This window comes from Dendroctonus ponderosae, unplaced genomic scaffold (genome assembly GCF_020466585.1).
Source record: "Dendroctonus ponderosae isolate FM_Combo_2020 unplaced genomic scaffold, Dpon_F_20191213v2 Dpon_F_20191213_7, whole genome shotgun sequence".
Lineage (NCBI taxonomy): Eukaryota > Metazoa > Arthropoda > Insecta > Coleoptera > Curculionidae > Dendroctonus > Dendroctonus ponderosae.
Window position 1 is genome coordinate 11,666,141 of NW_026018916.1, and position 18,100 is coordinate 11,684,240.

The window sequence follows — 18,100 nt, forward strand, 5'->3', positions numbered from 1 at the left end:
AAAGCTTATATAAACTGGAGTTATACCTCAGTTTAGTGGAAGCCTTCGAGGGAAACACCTCTGAGGAAGCAAGTCACTCATACTTGCGAAACATCAGGGAGAATTTTTTTTCTAGAAGTCGTAGGCTTCAGAGAAGTCGTGGGTAACTCAAATAATTTTTGTGAGTGTTGTCGAAATGAAAAACCCAACGCACCGTCACAGTAACTCACCACAAGAAAATTTTCGCAGGATTTTTGCCAGCTTTTTGGTCATATCTCAAGAAAAATGTCGACAATTGCGGTCGTTTTCCGGCCATTTTTAGATATAGATAGATAAATAAAAACCCGTTTGCCACTAGAAACAAAAGTGAATAAATTTGGCAGTTTTCAGCCAAAAAACGAAAATGGAATATTACAGATTTAAGCACAACATAAGGCCATCCATCGGCTCCGAAACATGACGCCACCTTTTTGTTTATATCTCAGGATCAAATTGAGCTAGCGCTCTCATTTTTACACCCGTGGATAGAGAATTCATTAACGCAATTCTGAAGTGAAACCTCACTGGGAAAATGTGGTCAGTTTTCAGGCAAAACGCAAAATTTAAACATGACTCTCAGTTTCAAACGGTTCTGGCAAAATCGAGCCATCGTCTCATCTTCTCTATTTGAAGAACAATTTCAGATACAGCGCGTTTTATCCTACACCCTACCACAGTATAAATAATTTAAAGATCTATTTGCCAAGTGACAAGGCAGTTTTCCTACAAAATATAAAAATTCAGTGGATGATGATTGTTCTCTGACTGAAGACTTAATAATATTTTTCCAGGAAAGGTTGCAATGCGAGCGGATTCGTTTAACATTGAGAAAATGTGGGTCATCAAAACCCAAATATATAGCATTCGTCTTATAGCTCTAGATTTGAAACTATTTTTAAACTATCCACCATAACGGATTTTGCGGCGAGATTAAAATAGACTTTCAGAAAATGCCACTTGTTTGGTGTTTTTAGAATCTTTCCATATGCTATTTATGTAATTTTTAGCAGCTGGCGAAAATTCTGCTATTATAAAACTGAGCAGACGATTCCTAATTGCAACTAATTTTGGACCTGTTCTATTGCAGGGGACCTGATGGACGAAGAAAATGTGCTTGACTTCCTCACCAGTCTGGAAGCGATGGATTTGCCGGATCGGATAGAGGAAGTCAATGCAAAAATCCTGGAAAAAATCGTGCAGGAGACTGATTTTGTGGCGGTTTTGTTCTGTAAGTATTCGCTACCTGAGGCCAAATTGTAACGCCGCTAAATAACGTACAACAAGTGAATTAACCAGAAATTTTTGATAATTGTTTGTGTATGAAACACTATTGTATACACCAAACATGCAAATACACTTTTAGAGTTCAATTATACCTAGTAAAGTTCACTCAAAGCAGTTACTTTTTATGTGAAAATAAAAACTTTTATGCAAAATATAAAACAAGGCCCTTTCTGACTGACTGTCTTATTATTTTTCACCGTATTGTCAGAGTCGCACGTAATTACTTTTAGTTTAATTATAGCGCAAAATCTATGCATAACCTGTTATGTAGCAAACTTTTTGCACTCACCACTTTCAAGCTATGGCCGCGAAATCTAACTTTTTTAGTAAATTGGATATTTTATTTTTTTATATGATTTTTCCATAATTTTGATCACTTTTAGGCACTGGCTATCCATACTCGTTAAAAGTTTCAATGACCAAGAAAAATATCTAAACATGATTGTGCGTTAATTAAAGATTGCATTAAAGAACCGAAGGCAGAGTGCACGTTCATAAAAATAAATTTTTTAACTTGGTTTAAATCGAAAAATAATACAATAATCATACATATAGCATGTTGAAACTTTCAGTTTTTACACATCAGTACTATTGAGCATCTACACAATTTGATTCACAAATTGTTGTTCTAAAAACACAGGACTTCTGGCTACGTAACTAATATTTAAGGCAAATTCAATAAACAGAAATTAGTTGCCTAATACTGATTTGGTCATTAATATACTTACTAATATTTTTGTTGTAACATTTTACATTTAGGTCCGGATGCTGATAAATGTCAGAAATCAGGATCTAGTAAGTACGACGCTTGCAATGTTGTTTTATTATCATCAATCTTACACTTGAATTGTTTCAGTATCTTTTGGTGTGTTTTGTACTATCGTATCTTCTCTACCTGTAGGCATGGTTTAAATTTCCATTCTAGATTAATTTTCGCAGCGTTCCAACAAAGAAAATATAATTTATAGCATATTTTCGTCACTGCAAAAATGGGTTGTGTGTCATTTGTATTTACTTTGCTCTGTCTTATTAACGATAACACATCCAATCATGTCCAAGACAAATGCTTGCTATTAGGTAATTTAATATGTGTACCTTTTTGTGCCAAGATATCAAACACATTTATAGACGCAATAGTTTATAAAATCGAATAACAGATTTTCACAAAATAAAATCGTTTACATTAACATCAAATGAAAATGTAATACTTTGGGTAGATTCTCAGCTTATTTTTGTTGAAACATATATGAATTAACAGGATTTTTTAACTTTGAATAAATAAACATTCGCAAGTGTTTCACTCATCGTTAGCTTCAAGTTATAATTAATCAACCCTATAATTATTGCTAAGCAAAACCGAAATTTTTGTACCTACAAACTTTGTCGCTTGAGGTCAATAACAAACGTATTGCGACGAATAGTCACTTGTTCTAATATTGAATTATCAGCAATTGATGTGGTGAGGTCACATAATATTTTAAAAACTATGGGGGACGAGACAATAGAAACAGCGAATATACAGAGGGTCAAGATATTTTAAACCTAAGGAATTATTTCAAATATACTTTAATGTTTTTCCTTTTTACCTTCCTCAGAGCACATTTTTTATAAACAACTGTTTTTCAAGCGATAAAACACATTTTACAATTTATGACTCAATTCTGAGAAAATATGTAACCGATTATTTTCACTCAACTTACTTTTAGTCAAGTGCTAGAAAAAAATAGTACCCGGATTGAAAATTTTAAAACTACTTTTTTTAAGTCAATGCTTTATTAACTCCTTTTCCATATTTTCAGTCTTAGAAAAACTTCATATTTACGGGTTTTTTACTTCCATTTTTTAACAAAAATTCGGACAGAACAATTTTAACCTAATTTAAAATTTCGAAAAAACGAGAAAGTAAAGTAATATGTGTATATTCATTAATGGTAAGATGTTCATTATCAGCTAGTTTTTGTTTAAGTAATGCGCAAAAAAAGTGTTCGAAAAAATTCGATTAAGGTAGAAAAAAGAACGTTAAATGAAGTTAACATAAAACAGCTTGAAAAGGCTTTATAGGGTTGTATAAAAAAATCAATGCTTTTAAAGCTTAAACTGAATTTCCCTAGTAAATTTAATGTTAAAACTTCTATTGACTTTCTCGAATGACTCGACAGTAGGTCCTAGTATAAAAAATTAAGCTTTATTCATTTCTACAGGCTGAGTTTTGTCGATATTTTCCTAAAATCAGTGAGGCAAATATTCAAATGAATACATAACAATATGGAACATTGTAGATAAACCAGAATGCAAGAAATGCTCCAAAGTCCTTCTAGAGCTGGAAAACATCGATGACGAAGCTGACCAACTGGGTATCGGATTTGTGAAGATAAACGATCAGAATCTCGCTGATGAATACAATCTGGGACCTTTGCCTGCTTTAGTATACTACAGGCATCAAATTCCAATTATCTATTCAGGTAATTAATTTCACTCCACAAACTTAAAACGTATTATTTGAGCAATTTTTTAGGTGATCTAACTAAGGAGGAGGATGTACTGGAATGGTTGGTGCAAAACAAAAGCACCGGAGACGAAGATGATGTTATTGAAGACGTAACTTTGAAAACTCTTGGCACGCTGATCAACAGTGTGGATCATCTCGCAGTTTTGTTTTGTACGTATGAAGCATGAATTTAAATGAATAAACAATGTGGGAAATTACAGATGACAATGGAGACGAAGACTCAATGCAAGCTCTGGAGGAACTTGAACACATTGATGATGACTGCGACAAGTATGGAATTCAGTTTGTCAAAATTGATGATCCTGCAGCTGCCGATGAATACGGTAAGTAATAAAATATACTTCCACATGTACCTGAAATGCATCGACTAGGATTGGACACACTGCCTTCTGTGGTCTACTTCGAGAAAGGCATACCGAATGTTTACGATGGAGATCTAGAGGAAGAAGAGGAATTCCTTCAGTGGCTAGTCGACCAGCTGGAGAAGGATGAAATCGAAGATGTTACAGACGAAATGCTTGATAAACTCATAGCCGAAGGGAAAACATTGGCAGTCTTATTCTGTAAGTGCTTAAAAATGAAGCAATGTAAGACAGTAATCAATCTTTTGATTTAGACGACGACGACGACAGAAAATCGCAAAAAGTACTAAACGAACTCGAGAATATCGATGATGAATGCGACAAACTAGGCATCGTTTTTGTTAAGATTGACAACGAGGATGAAGCTAAAGAATATGGCAAGTATTGCACTGTAAAATAATCATAGATCAGAGAGTGAAATGTACAGTTCCCTCATATTGTTTGTCTTGAAAAACGTATTTTTTTGCGAAAATTGCGTTTCACATTGACCTTAACTGTACGGGAAAACCGAAGCAATATTCGAATCTTCTCTCTATTTCGAAATTCAAAAAAGTGTTTTTGGTATAATGCTTTTCTGAAAGGGTCTATGAGTATGTGATTTCTATTTCCATTGTACTGTTAATGTTAAATATGTTCTCTGTAGACGACTTTTTTCTTCATATGTTATTAACGTTTAATTAGCAACTTTCCTGTTTGTATTTCTAGAACGCCTAGCGATGGTTCTCGCCTGCAAATCACTTTAAAACGCCCAATGTATTTTTATTTTGAATTTTAGTTTTTATCACTTGAGCTATTCGTTGAATAATTTATTTTTCCACAACCATATTTACCAGTAGGTACTTCTGTATCCTTCTTTCATGAGGCGAATATTATCTACAAGATTCAAACTAACTATTGCAATTTCATTAAGATTGCGATCCTTCTTCAACATTTGCTTTATGTTTAGCTACTCGCTGTGTCTTGCCTCAGTTAAAGCGTTTTGCCAGCTCGTCCAGTGTTTCAAAATTCCGATAAAAATTGGAGTTTCTGCTAACTTTTTATCTTTCTGTTAATATTCGATGATCATTTATATAAACGGCAAATGAATCTAATTACTTAAAATAATCAAGATCATTCTACCAGGAATCGACAAAATCCCCTCGCTAGTCTACTTCGAAGGTGGCATCCCCACGCTCTATGACGGAAACCTCGAAGATGAAGACAAAGTTCTGAAATGGTTCGAATATCAAGTGAAAAACGACGAAATCGAAGACGTGACTGATGAAATGCTTGATATGCTTTTAGCGAAAAAGCAATACGTTGCTGTGTTGTTCTGTAAGTAACGCTCGCAATTTACTTGGCTTCTGAACTGTCTAACAAAGAACGTTTGTATGTAGACGATAAAGACCAAAAGAAATCGCAAAAAGTCCTGACCGAACTGGAAAATATTGACGATGAATGCGACCAAAATAACATCGTGTTTGTTAAAATTGACAATGATGATGAAGCCAAGGAATACGGCATTGATGTCGTCCCTACTTTGGTGTTCTTTGAGAAGAAAATTCCCCATTTGTATGAAGGTGGAGTAAAAGATGTTCAGCAGTTCAACTTTGAGAAATTAATGATAAATTTGCAGGCGATTTAATGAAGGAAGATGAGCTGCTGGGATGGCTAATTCATCAAAAAAAGCACAGTGAAATTCCCGACATCACAGATGAAATGATGGATCTCCTTATTGAGTCCCAGAAATATCTGGCCGTTTTATTTTGTAAGCATTTCTTGATTCATTGCCAACCATTGCAATTTCAAACCTTTTTCTCTATTTCTAGACGATAAGGATGATAAGCAGGACATCAGAGTGCTAAATGAACTGGAAAACATCGACGACGACTTGGAAAAAGAAGGAATTGTAATTGTCAGGATCGACAACGATGCTGAAGCTAAAGAATTCGGAATTGACCATCTCCCAACTTTAATCTACTTCGAGGAAAAGATCCCTTCCATCTATGAGGGAGATTTGATGAATGAAGACGAAGTCCTACAATGGCTAATTGAGCAAAAGAACACAGCAACCATTGAAGAAGTGACCGATGAAATCTTGGAAGATCTGATCAATGAGCATGAGTACGTGGTGGTCTACTTCAGCGGAAAGTGCGATGAGGGTGAAAAATGCGACGCCATTCTGGACGAACTGGAAAACATCGATGATGAGCTGGATGAAAATGGTATAATCTTTGTCACGACCGAGGACCTGGTACTTGCGAAAAAATACAACATCAAAACTTTCCCGAAACTGGTATTCTTTAGAAATAAAGAACCCCTTGTTTATCAGGTAAATCACACACTTTTTGCACCCTGCATGACAGAAATTTGATGAATTAGATCGTTGGTAGTAATCACTACGCTTTCAGGGAGATATAGAAGATGAAGACGAAGTCCTAGCCTGGTTAACCGATGAAAATACTCTGGAAATTCCCGACCGCATTGAAGAAGTCAACATCAAAATGCTGGATAAAATCCTGGCGGAAAACGAATATGTAGTAGTCTATTTCTGTAAGTTTTTGTTGTGTTGGGAATGGGTTAGAGATTCACAAATAACGGCAATTCACTGGCCCTTCCAGATAAAGAAGGCGACAAAAGATCGCAGAAAATCCTACAAGAACTGGAAAATATCGACGATGACTGCGAAGATAAGGATATCGATTTCGTTAAAATATCAGACGACGGTATCCAGAAGGAATACGACTTGCCTGCACTTCCATCTGTGGTATTTTATCGGTTAGTTGCTTATTTGTTTAAAGCCAAGCTTGATTTGTTTATGTAACATTTGCGTCTTCGATTAAGTTCTTTTGTTAATTCACCTGTTCCTATTGCAAGAAGAAATCTATATACAACTTTTTAAGTTTCCGCGGTCTGTTGAAATCTTCTATTATTATATAAATTCCATGTATTTCGTGTATTGAAATATTCATATGCACACTCAAGTACAAAAGTGTATTTCATTGAAGTTAAATCAATAGTTTACTTGAAAATAATTGATTTATCAAAGAATTTCTTATGGTTTTCAGCAATCGCTTCAGAGAAATCTACACTGGCGACCTCATGCACGAGGAGGCTCTACTTGAATGGGTGCTCAATCTGAAGGATGCGGCTCCTGATGTTATCGAGAATGTTGATAGGAAAACCTTACAGGTGAATCTCAAATTTTCTTTCATTCAGGCGAATTAATAAGGATATACTTTGACTTCAGGTGCTTATCAATGACGTTGAACATCTTGCTGTTTTATTCTATAGCGACAAGTGCGATGAGTGTGATGAGATATTGGAAGAGTTAGAAACAATCGATGATGATACTGATAGACATGGTGAGTTTATTTTGGAAAACATTTCGATATTTTTTATGTTTTTAACTTTTTTTCCAAACATTTCAGATATCAGCTCTTCTATGTATCATTATTTTTGGATATCGGCTAAATTGTACATAAAACAATATTACTAATTATTTCGACAATTAGTGTCAAAATTGTTACACTGAAAACATTGACTTTTTAATTTAAAGAAAGGTGCAGTAACTCTGTTTCATCTCAGTTAGTTATAAATAATAATATATTTTCAATTTGTTAGAAGTTTGATTTCCTTAAATAGTGCGTAATAATTCATTTCTGTATTTAGTAGCAGTCGTATTCGTCAACTTTGTGATAACTATATTTGTTGCAATCATGCAGAGTTAATAACTTTATCAATTTAATATATTTCTTTCATTTTATCTATTAGGCATTCAATTTGTGAAATCCAAAGATGCCAAACTAGCGTCCGAAATTGGAATATTTAGCTTCCCAGCCTTGGTATACTACGAGACCGGTGTGCCCATAATGTACGATGGTAAGAAAATCTCTATTTTACTTGATTAAAGCGCAATTTATAAATATACTTTGGCATCTGATTCAACATGCAGTCCAATAACTGCATGTTCAAAATGTTTTCAATTTGCAATTGGCTTTAAAAGCCTTCGATTGAAGTCGCATAAAATATTTTATCGAGTCTAATTGAAGCAACAGGATTGGATTTCAAAAAGAAATTCGAAACCAAAAATTCATAAATTCCAATTTGTATTCTTTCTACCTGAATATCTGAAGTGGCTCTATAAATATGAATAAAAATTGTCGAGGCGTCAGTATTAATATAAATCCAGAATTAAACTTTGCAAGAACTTGAAAAAGATCAGTGAACCGAAATCTGATTGTGGAGAAACCAGCTTGATAACGTTTAACTAAATCCAACCGTTTTGTCAATGAGAAAAATTAAAAAATTTCTCCATTCAAATTTTCCTCGGATATTCATGTTCTCACTGCTATTATTGTTAATATTATTCTATACTTTGCATTGTTTTATTGCATTCTTTTAAGTGGCTGGAAATTGTATTATTGACCCATTTATTTCTAACGACATTCAATATCAATTGATTGAAATCTGAGCATAGAATTATTTTTATTACTACGCGCTTTTTATACAAAGGTATTTTATTATCATTATTTTTCAATATTTCTTCGAAGTTGCATTTCAGTATTTTCCACTAGTACGAATATGCTTTATAAGAAGAATTATTTCCAGTCTTATAACACGAACGATTAAAATCTATTTGGATTTTTAAACATCCAAAATCCATTTTCGCTTGGAGAACAGGATGCCAAAGTTTTTTACGCCGATCGTGAATCGTCCAGTGCAAAACGTTTTTTTTTTCTAGTTTCACTGTGCCCCATATTAAATAGTACTCTAAATTGGCTCTTCACTAAGTTAGTAATCTTTTTACTAATTTGTATGTTTATTTATGATTTCTATGATGATATATGAATAAAGAACAGCTATCAGCCCAATCTATCCAAAACTGTCGTAAAACGACTGTGTTTCAGATAGATAGAGCGGTTTTTGTAGTGCAATTTTACGTGTTTCGGCAATTTCTTTCATAATCATAATATTTTAACAATTTTGTTTAATTACACAGGATCTTTAGCTTTTGCATTACTGGTCAGGAGATAAACTATTATTTCTTTTACAAGGACAAAAATTTGAGGAAATAATTAATTATTTCATCTGGTTTTCTAAATAAGTTTGAGAACGTCAGAAAGTTATAAAGTGGACAATTATAAGATGTCTGAATTTTCATAAAATTGTGCGATTTTCTCCAGCCTCCAAATAAATATCTTCGGATAAAAGAATGTAGCCGAAAAAGTGGAGCTCAAATTGCCAAACGCGATGTTTGTACCAAATTTCAACGTGTTATCGTAAAAATTGAGTTAAAACAAAACAACAAAGAACTCAAAACAACCAGGTTTCAAAGTAAGCTTTTCGAATAAGAAAGAGTTGCAGGAACTACTAAATTTCTTAGATTATTTAGATACAGACGATTCGATATATGAATTCTTTAAACTTTTACAGCTTTAATGCGGACCAGAATTTTTAAAGCTAAAAGTTCGTTTTTAGCCAGCTTTACCAAACTAGTCGGTGCGACAAGCCATTTTCAATAGTTTCCTAATTTACAAGTGTATTTTAGAGGATAAAATCCTAAATAAATCCCCATATCTTTACAACCTAATTTCTAAGTTTGCTTATTCAAACAAACAGTTTTCATCTTGGCCTGTGAAATTAGCCCACACCACTCGTCATCCAATTTTTTCCTATTTTAAAGATATGATTTAAAAAACTTTTGAGGGCTAACTTCTGACAAATTTAAAAATGGGGTTTTGCTGTTTCTAAATGGATCTCAAATCGGCAATTTGTACTAAATTTCAGTGTTGTGTCAATTTTTTCTAAGAAAGCGGTTTGCATAAAAAACAGAACGTATAGAAACACTTCACTATGAAAGGCCTGAATCGATAAAAATTGTACAACTAAAATGTAATTCTGCAAATTTTGTCGTATCTAAACAAAGTAGTTTAACAAGGAAGTTTGAAATAAAAAAAAATTCCCAGTTACTCACGTGGTAAAACATCTCTAAAATGGACCAACAATGAAAAAATTAATTAGAGTCCTGCTTAATATGGGACACCGTCAATAAACATGATTTAACTTGACTTATATTTGGGTCATTGCATGTTAGGAATTGAAAGTAACATTTTTGTTTTATAGGAAATCTTAAAAACGAGGACAAAGTATTGGATTGGCTTGTTGAGCAGAAAAGTAAGAACTTGAATTAACTTGTACCATTCATTTCCTGTTTATATCTCTTGTCTTTTTTGGTCTTGATAAACTTGCGAATCATCTTAACCCCATGACGAAATATCTAAAAATCTAAAGGAATTTTTATCTTTTCAGAAATTGCCACTGAACCATAATAGTCGATTTTCGTAAAAATTTCTTTAGATTCGGATTGTTTCCTAGTTTATGAAATTTCTCAGTCAAAATTCGCTTGATAGCTTCACTAAAGCTGAAATGCGAGGTGCGTTCTTTGCATGACAAAACTAGGGTTACTATAATAAGCATATTAAGAAATTAGGAATGCTCAAGTGATTTAATTTAAATGTAACAAAGCAATTGAGCACTCCTGAGAGTTATCGGTTCTTAGAGGTTGCATGTGCTGTATCGTTTTATTAGGTAATGATAGTGATGATGATGACGACAATAACGATAGTGATGATGACTCCGGAGATAACGACGACGAAAACGACGATGATGACGATGAAAGCGGAGGTCAAACTTTCTCGGCATTGATTAAGAGCTTTTCAGGTAAAGACGAAGCTGAAGCTGAAGACGATAGCATCGGATGTTTGAGGTTACGATTTGGTTATTACCTATTGGTTTGATGGAAATGGTTTGGTGATTGACCATCAGTTAACATATAAGTGCAATTCAGCGCCCAGCCATTTCCACATTTTCCAATACAGCCGCCCCGCAATGGATCCATCCGTAGATACTTCAAAAGAACCCCATAGAAAAACATGTAGTTTTTAATTTAATTAAAAAATACTCACAATATAAACATTAATATGCCGCTTATGCATAGGAGTAGTGGGGGTGAAACAATCACGGAATTAACCCCTGATAAAGACAATAATGGCAGAAAGCCAAGCACAGCCGCTCTGCTAGCAGGCATAGTGTCAGACGCGTTTCAACTACTTTCCACTAGACCATTTCGATATTTCTCTCTCACTGACTCCCATTAATTTTTTTACTAACCATCACGGTGGGATTTTGAAAAAATGCCACCACTAGCCTCTGGGCTATTAATGAGCTCGAAATCTCCCCGGCCACAACCGGACGCTGGTCCGGAACCATTCACCCTCACGTCTTTCATTCACCCTTCCAACTTAAAGCATGTTTTCTGAATTTGCATTTACCAACAAAACATTTCGTGTAAAACAAAAACATTCTGACATTATGTTCTGCTCACAGGGGATGGCTGTTTCTACATCGGAATGGGAGGCAGACCAGGAAAATACCCCTCAGCCTCCAGCTATGAACCTTTCCAATGCTGTCCCAGCAAGCCGGCAAAAAGCAGCAAAGTTGCAAAAATTCAACCGAAACTACCCAGTCCCAAAGGGGTCCCAAAAACGGCCAATCCTAAGGCTGCACCACCAAAAAAACCAGAACCGGTTCAAAAACCGTTAGCTAAAGTATCCAAGGCTAATCATGACGTTAAAGGGCGCGATAAAGGTTCGCCACCTCCGGTTAAAGACAAACCAAACAAACCGAAAAAGGGATTTTTCGGAACTGGTAAATATATATGGTGGTGGTAACAATCTAATCATTGTCCTACGTTATTTTTCATGGTAATTCAGCCTGAGAATGGGATCGATGTTGATTGATATAAGCCGTCCGATTGATTTTGACCTACATGCAACTGTCTACTGATATTGAATGCTGTGTCCACAATGCTGATTTTCTATGCGATGCTATTGTTTTGAGCTTTGAGTTTAATCCGCACTGTATCTCTCTTTAGTAGCGTAGTTCTTTGCCTCTATCTTTCAATTAATGGAGTAGTTTAGTTCGTTACTAAGTGTCCCGTTTTACGAATTTTATTTACCGTGAATAATCGGCACCTTTGGAGACTAATCATCCGAAAACATCAACAACTATTCATCGTATATCGTGAATTTTTGGTTCACGCGTTGCAAACAGTCCTTACTTAAGCAACATTGTTAAATGCGAAGTCACTGCAGGAAAAGGAATAAAACACTTTATCAAACTGCTAACGCCCATGAAAAGTTTAAAGGCAATATAAACTTTTTTTAAATATTTAAGCCGAATCAATTACGAAACCTTGAATCATATTGAAATTTCTACAATAGTTCGTTTTTTAAACCCGGAACCACTTTAATTCTTCCGGAAACTTTTCACTCTGATAAGTATAGATCTGGAAATGTGCTAATCTCAGGCACTTCCAGGACCGGTCTCAAGCCCATTAGCTCTTATCCGCTGGGTCTAGCCTGAAAACAACACTCCCCAAACCTATTTTTTTTATATATTCCCAATCTATTTTACCACACTGGACGAAAAACAACTACAAATTTCGGGAGTGTTGCTTTCAGGTTTACCCCCGCTGATAAAAGCTATTGGGCGTAAAACCGGTTTTTCAAAAAACATGTCAAAATCCGTACTTACTTACAACAGAAACTTTTGGCGTATCTGATGATGACGCAAGTTTCATTCATTATTATTCAAAAGTTTTCATTTGATGAAAACTCATCGGCTCATTTTCAGCTCTGCAATATTTCAAATTCAATACATTTTTCGGGAAAATTTCGATAACTTTTTCAGATTCTCAGAAAAAATTGAAAGGATTTCGATTTTAAACGATCAATAAATTAAAAACTTAGGAAACAAATAAGGAGACAGATTTTATTCGACCACTAGAATTTATATATATATATATATATTTATACTCAGAACAATTTCAGTTAATTTCATACAAAACAAACTGCAAACTGTTTATTAAACCGCATATTTAAAATATTCGATATGCAGTGTCCCTGAAGAAAAAATCTAATTTTTCTTAATTATTTTTCACATCAGAGCACATGGTGAGTTTAATTTGAGCCTCACATTTAGTATCTCCAAAGTGGTTAAAGATACAGATACAGTGTCGATTAAATTATGGCAAAGTTGGACAATTTCGCGTTTAACAAAATCCCATTTTTAAATAATCCAGGAGAAATTGCAATAATTTCAGACTCTTCTACGAATGCAACTATGAAAGATATGTTTTAAATTAATTCAGCATTTTTTAGCAATTTAAAGACCCTCAAAAAAACATTATTTACACATCTGGTTACGAATTTGAAACCCCCGATGATAATTTTTTAAAACGATGATTGCGACGATGAAACGATAATTGCGATGTAAAATTCAGGTTTTTCCTCAATTATTTGGAGTTAAGGACAAAATTGCGCAACTTCGCCATGATTTAACTCAATGACCAAGCGAAAGAGTTAATTAGGTCGCCATGAGGCTTAAATTTGCTCACCTGGTATATAAGATTTTTAAATTCCCCATTGGAATCAGTAAATCGAGATCTTCAACATGTCGATGTAAAATAATTAAAATTAATTGAATCAACTATAGCTTCAGCTTTTTGTAGTTAAATATCCGAATCAGCATTTCCTAATATGGATATGATCATCAACAATTTAAGACAAGAAACGTTAAAAACGATAAATCACAGAAACGCACCGATAAAAACAAAAAGGACTACAGCATACAATAATATAATCAAATTATTAAAAGTACACAAAACTAAACAATATAAAAAAATTAATTTGCGTTTTCTGACTGTATTATTACCCGATGAGAGTGCGCTTTAGAATTAGGACAATGTATATTCAAAACCATGTATTTACTGTCCTCTATAAAGCTGTTTCAAGCACAATCGTTATTGCTTAAACTATACGCCCATCTATTGCCCCCGTTTTGCGTTTTCATCCATTTTTATATTTTTCAAATGCTTTTGGAAACGTTTTGCCAATTTTATAAGAGTTTTATTTATTTTCACATAATCAAAGAAGTTCAATATAATCAATCAGGACTGTTTTATTTACGCTCATTAACTGGTTTTCTCTAACTACCTGCAAAAAACCCAAAAAAATAAATAAATTTCTTTGAATTTAACCCTTGTTAAAAATGTGTTGCCTTATACTAAAAACCGCCAACCCGCTACTGAACGTATGGGTTCTATGAACCACCGAAAACAATTAGTTTCATATCGATTAGTTCTGCAAAAGTGCCATTGTTGACGTCGCCTATTTAATTTTTAATCGTGTATTCCACTCCACCACCAAAAGCGCGTTTTTTACTGGAAAATAATTATATCTTGTGCATTGGACGTTGCAAAATGTGTCGCTTAAACATTTCCCAACGTACTTACAAGCAATTTTCCATCTAATTTTGCACTGTCTAATGCCAACCAGCGGGATTTAATCAGCTTCCAACTGTGAACGGGTTTTTGCAAATCGGAAAACTAGCAAATCCTTCGTTGGATGTTTGTTTTCATTATTTACTTTGTTAGACTAGATGTAAAATTAATCCTAAGCGCATGTTAGGAAATAATTCGCTATTGAAAACGCTATTCTACATTAGATTTACTAACACCTTGTTAGAACATCGTTTTTAGTGGTTGTCGTACAATTTAAGTTTTATCTATAAAACTGTTTTAAAATTACAAAAAAACAAATAACTGAAAAGCGACCCTCATGTAGTTTTCTGACTCTCAAATGGCTCAAATTAATGTTAACATCTCGTCAAAAACTAATAAGGGTTACCTTTTGGAATGTATTTATTATTGATTTGCTAGATATGAACAATTTCCAAATGTTGTTTCGAGAAATGGGCTTGCAATCGATGTAATTTTATCATAAGCTCCAATCCTCCAAACAAAAAAGCGGAAAATGTTGATATTGCATGGATGAAGTTTATGTTTTATATTTGTCATCATCAGCGCCACATCACTGCCGCTAAAAAAGCGCACCTCGCATGTTTAACATCAAAAAGTTTCGATTTATAAAAAAACTAATGGAAAATAAATTGTTTTCTATTACTGTTACGCATGTCTTTGATTTCAATATGTACGATATTCTTTCTGGGAAATTTGATTTTCGTTTGCCAACACCCTACCTATTTTTCGAAGACAATTTTCAATTTTAGCAAATAATTCGTTGGAAAACAGTGCTCGATCAGACTGAGGTAAGTTCTTACTTTTCTGCTACCAAGTTGTTTGATGAGCTTCGCGTATGCGATAATAAAACCACTTTAATGGAATGTTTCAAATTTAGGAAATTTGCTGGATGTCAACGAGGTACTGGACTGGATGATGGATCAAAAAAACGATCAAAGCATCGAAGAAATTGACCGACAAACACTTTTCAAGTACATCGACACTAAGGAGTTCCTCGCTGTAGTTTTCTGTAAGTATTAGTTTTGAAATAAACTGCTGAACAAAAGGAACGTTACCCAGCCAAATTTGCCCTAACTTTCGAATAGCTCGGAATAAATTATGATTTTTTCGAGTGGCGTTGGTTGTGTTTGAAGCATTATTTAGCCCCATTTGTTTTCTGTTAGTTAATGTTTTAGTAAAAATTAAGCAGCATTTTTTACAGGGTGGCCAATTAAAATTTGTAGAACTTCAACTTCGGATGCAAAGGTTGGCATGCTCCTAGTGGACAATATTTTGTTTGTTCCCGACACCAAAAGTTTAAAATTAAACCAATTAGCTCGAAATAGTTTCTGAACGTTTCGGCCATCTCTTCTATTTACAGGGTGGTCTCAAAAACCCAACTTTTTCGGCTGCTGGAAGCCTGCATAACTGTCTGCTTTTAATCCGATTTGAACGATCTAAAGCTCATATTGAAGCTAAAACCTGTGATTCTAGCAGACTTTCAGCTAAATTGAAGTCCAGTTTCAAATATTGTCGTTCATTCACGCAGCCTGCTTTTTGAACTATTTTTGCAAGTCGACTTCGATGTTTTGGCTTCAACATAAGCCTTACATTTTACTAATCGGTTCAAAGGGAAAAAAACATCACTGCAATACAAAAAATTTGATTTTTTTGAGGCCACTCTGTAGATAAACGAGATGAGCGAAAACATCAAAAACTCTTTTCGAGAAACGAGGTTTAATACTTAACGAGTTAAAATACAAAAAACATGAAGATTCAGAGGCAAATCGTGGCTTAATTTTAAAAAATTCTCAACTAGAGGAAGGTTCTTGAGACGCCCAGCACGAAAAATCTTAGTTCGATTCCGGTTAACTAAGGTTTTATCGGTCAAATTAATCAATTTATATTTTAATCTCAAAGGGCAAAGGCAATATTTTCTCAGGTTGAAAGAAGAGTTTTTGGCATGTTTATATATGTTATATGTTATGTTATAATAATATTTTTTTCTATTCAGTTATTTTCAACGATATCCGAGATATGTTTGATACCTTGAAAAACATTTAACAGTTTTTGATCAAGCGATAGATCTGGGAACGTTTAATCCATATTAAAAAAATACAGCTATTTACCTTAGACCCTTTTAGTTGAATGTTTTGCGTAAACTTTTGGGTTTGTGTTAAATACCCTAAATTTCAGCCAAAACCCCCGAATAAAAGGTTTTGTATGTAGGAGATTGATTCAATCATGTATTCGCTTCAAGTTTTAAGATATTAGTGACTGAAAACATACTCGCCGTCTTGAAGAGGCAAGAGGCAAAGCATTGAAATATATTCTAAATCCAAAAGCCGTTCGCAGAGTTATACTCAAATGGTTCTTATGAATAGCAGCTGTTTTACAAGTTCTTCAATCCGTGATTTTTTTACATTGAAAAATAAAAAAGAAATATTAAAAAAACATTCGAGCTCCTTAGGGGACAAATCATTGCCAACCCTTCAAATGCATTTTTTTGCAAAGAAGTTTGTCAGTTTTTTAAAGCATTTTAAACCGTTTCCTGAAAAGGATCGTTTTCAACCTTAACTTCGACCAGGAAACCAATGATTTGGCCCATGGGCAAAGTATTATTAGTTTTTCGATTTCCCACAAATCTCACATTTTTGTAATTCAACGAATAGTTCTTTGTACAGTTTACCAACATTTGATTACTTTTTTTACCAAACGATTACCCAAAAACAGAGCAATTGCTTGAAGGAAACACATTTGTTGAGGCCCTGCGCATATTTCAATGATTACAAAAGTTTTTGCTGCCATTGCATGCAAGTGGTGAGTTTTCAGGTCTTTAGGTTCTCGTTGAACAAATTCACGATCATATGAAAAAATTGTCGAATTATAAATTTATCAAACAATTTCCAACCGTCATTGAAACTTGCATATTGAAGATTCTTTCGGATATAATAATGCTGTCGCCTGCTTCTAGATAAGGAGAACGATCCAGACAGTCCACGAATATTGCGGCACATTGAGCTGATTGACGACGAAGCAAGCGAATATGGAATCAAAATTGTGAAAATGAAGGACAAACTAATGGCGAAAAAATATGGATACAGAAACCCGCCGGGAGTCACATATTTCCGAAAAGGTATACGAGTGTTTGAGAGCATCAACTTTTAAAAACACACCAGAATCTTTTTAGGAAAGGACATAAACTACGATGGAGACATTGATGATGAAGAAGAGTTGCTGGATTGGCTAACTGATCCGGAAAACATGGAACTGACTGATCATATTGAAAGAGTTAATAAGAAAATGTTTGAGAAAATCCGACAAAGGTCCGATTATGTTGCGGTATTTTTATGTAAGTCCCAACGTGTGGAAGAGCTTTTTGCGACAGCGGAGGAAACGTTAAATTTTTAACGTTTAATCGTTAAAAAATTCCACTCCATTGATCATGACTAAAGCACGGAATATATGCAGTTAAATTCAATCAAAATATGCGCATATATATGCATAATTTGTATTCCAAATATGCAATTATATGCATTTATTTGGCCAAATATGTAATGGTATGCATTTATTTAACATGTGAAA

The 18,100-nt window shown here is 34.2% G+C and overlaps 1 protein-coding gene across 4 annotated transcripts in view; it reads left to right on the forward strand.

The window, feature by feature from the left end:
• LOC109543133 overlaps nt 1-18,100 on the forward strand; it is a 33,096-nt gene that overhangs the window by 7,841 nt on the left and 7,155 nt on the right. For 2 of the 4 annotated variants that reach the window (XM_019912680.2, XM_019912682.2), the window contains exons 3-21: nt 1,106-1,246; nt 2,062-2,097; nt 3,582-3,764; nt 3,818-3,961; nt 4,012-4,134; nt 4,183-4,374; nt 4,428-4,550; nt 5,296-5,487; nt 5,550-5,732; nt 5,789-5,920; nt 5,982-6,484; nt 6,564-6,705; nt 6,774-6,930; nt 7,221-7,344; nt 7,403-7,517; nt 7,927-8,034; nt 15,414-15,545; nt 17,490-17,651; nt 17,706-17,867. In XM_019912680.2, the coding sequence (XP_019768239.2) occupies nt 1,106-1,246; nt 2,062-2,097; nt 3,582-3,764; nt 3,818-3,961; nt 4,012-4,134; nt 4,183-4,374; nt 4,428-4,550; nt 5,296-5,487; nt 5,550-5,732; nt 5,789-5,920; nt 5,982-6,484; nt 6,564-6,705; nt 6,774-6,930; nt 7,221-7,344; nt 7,403-7,517; nt 7,927-8,034; nt 15,414-15,545; nt 17,490-17,651; nt 17,706-17,867 (3,054 nt within the window). The remainder of the gene's footprint in view (nt 1-1,105; nt 1,247-2,061; nt 2,098-3,581; nt 3,765-3,817; nt 3,962-4,011; nt 4,135-4,182; nt 4,375-4,427; nt 4,551-5,295; nt 5,488-5,549; nt 5,733-5,788; nt 5,921-5,981; nt 6,485-6,563; nt 6,706-6,773; nt 6,931-7,220; nt 7,345-7,402; nt 7,518-7,926; nt 8,035-15,413; nt 15,546-17,489; nt 17,652-17,705; nt 17,868-18,100) is intronic. The other 2 variants (XM_019912681.2, XM_019912683.2) reach the window with 1 other exon arrangement.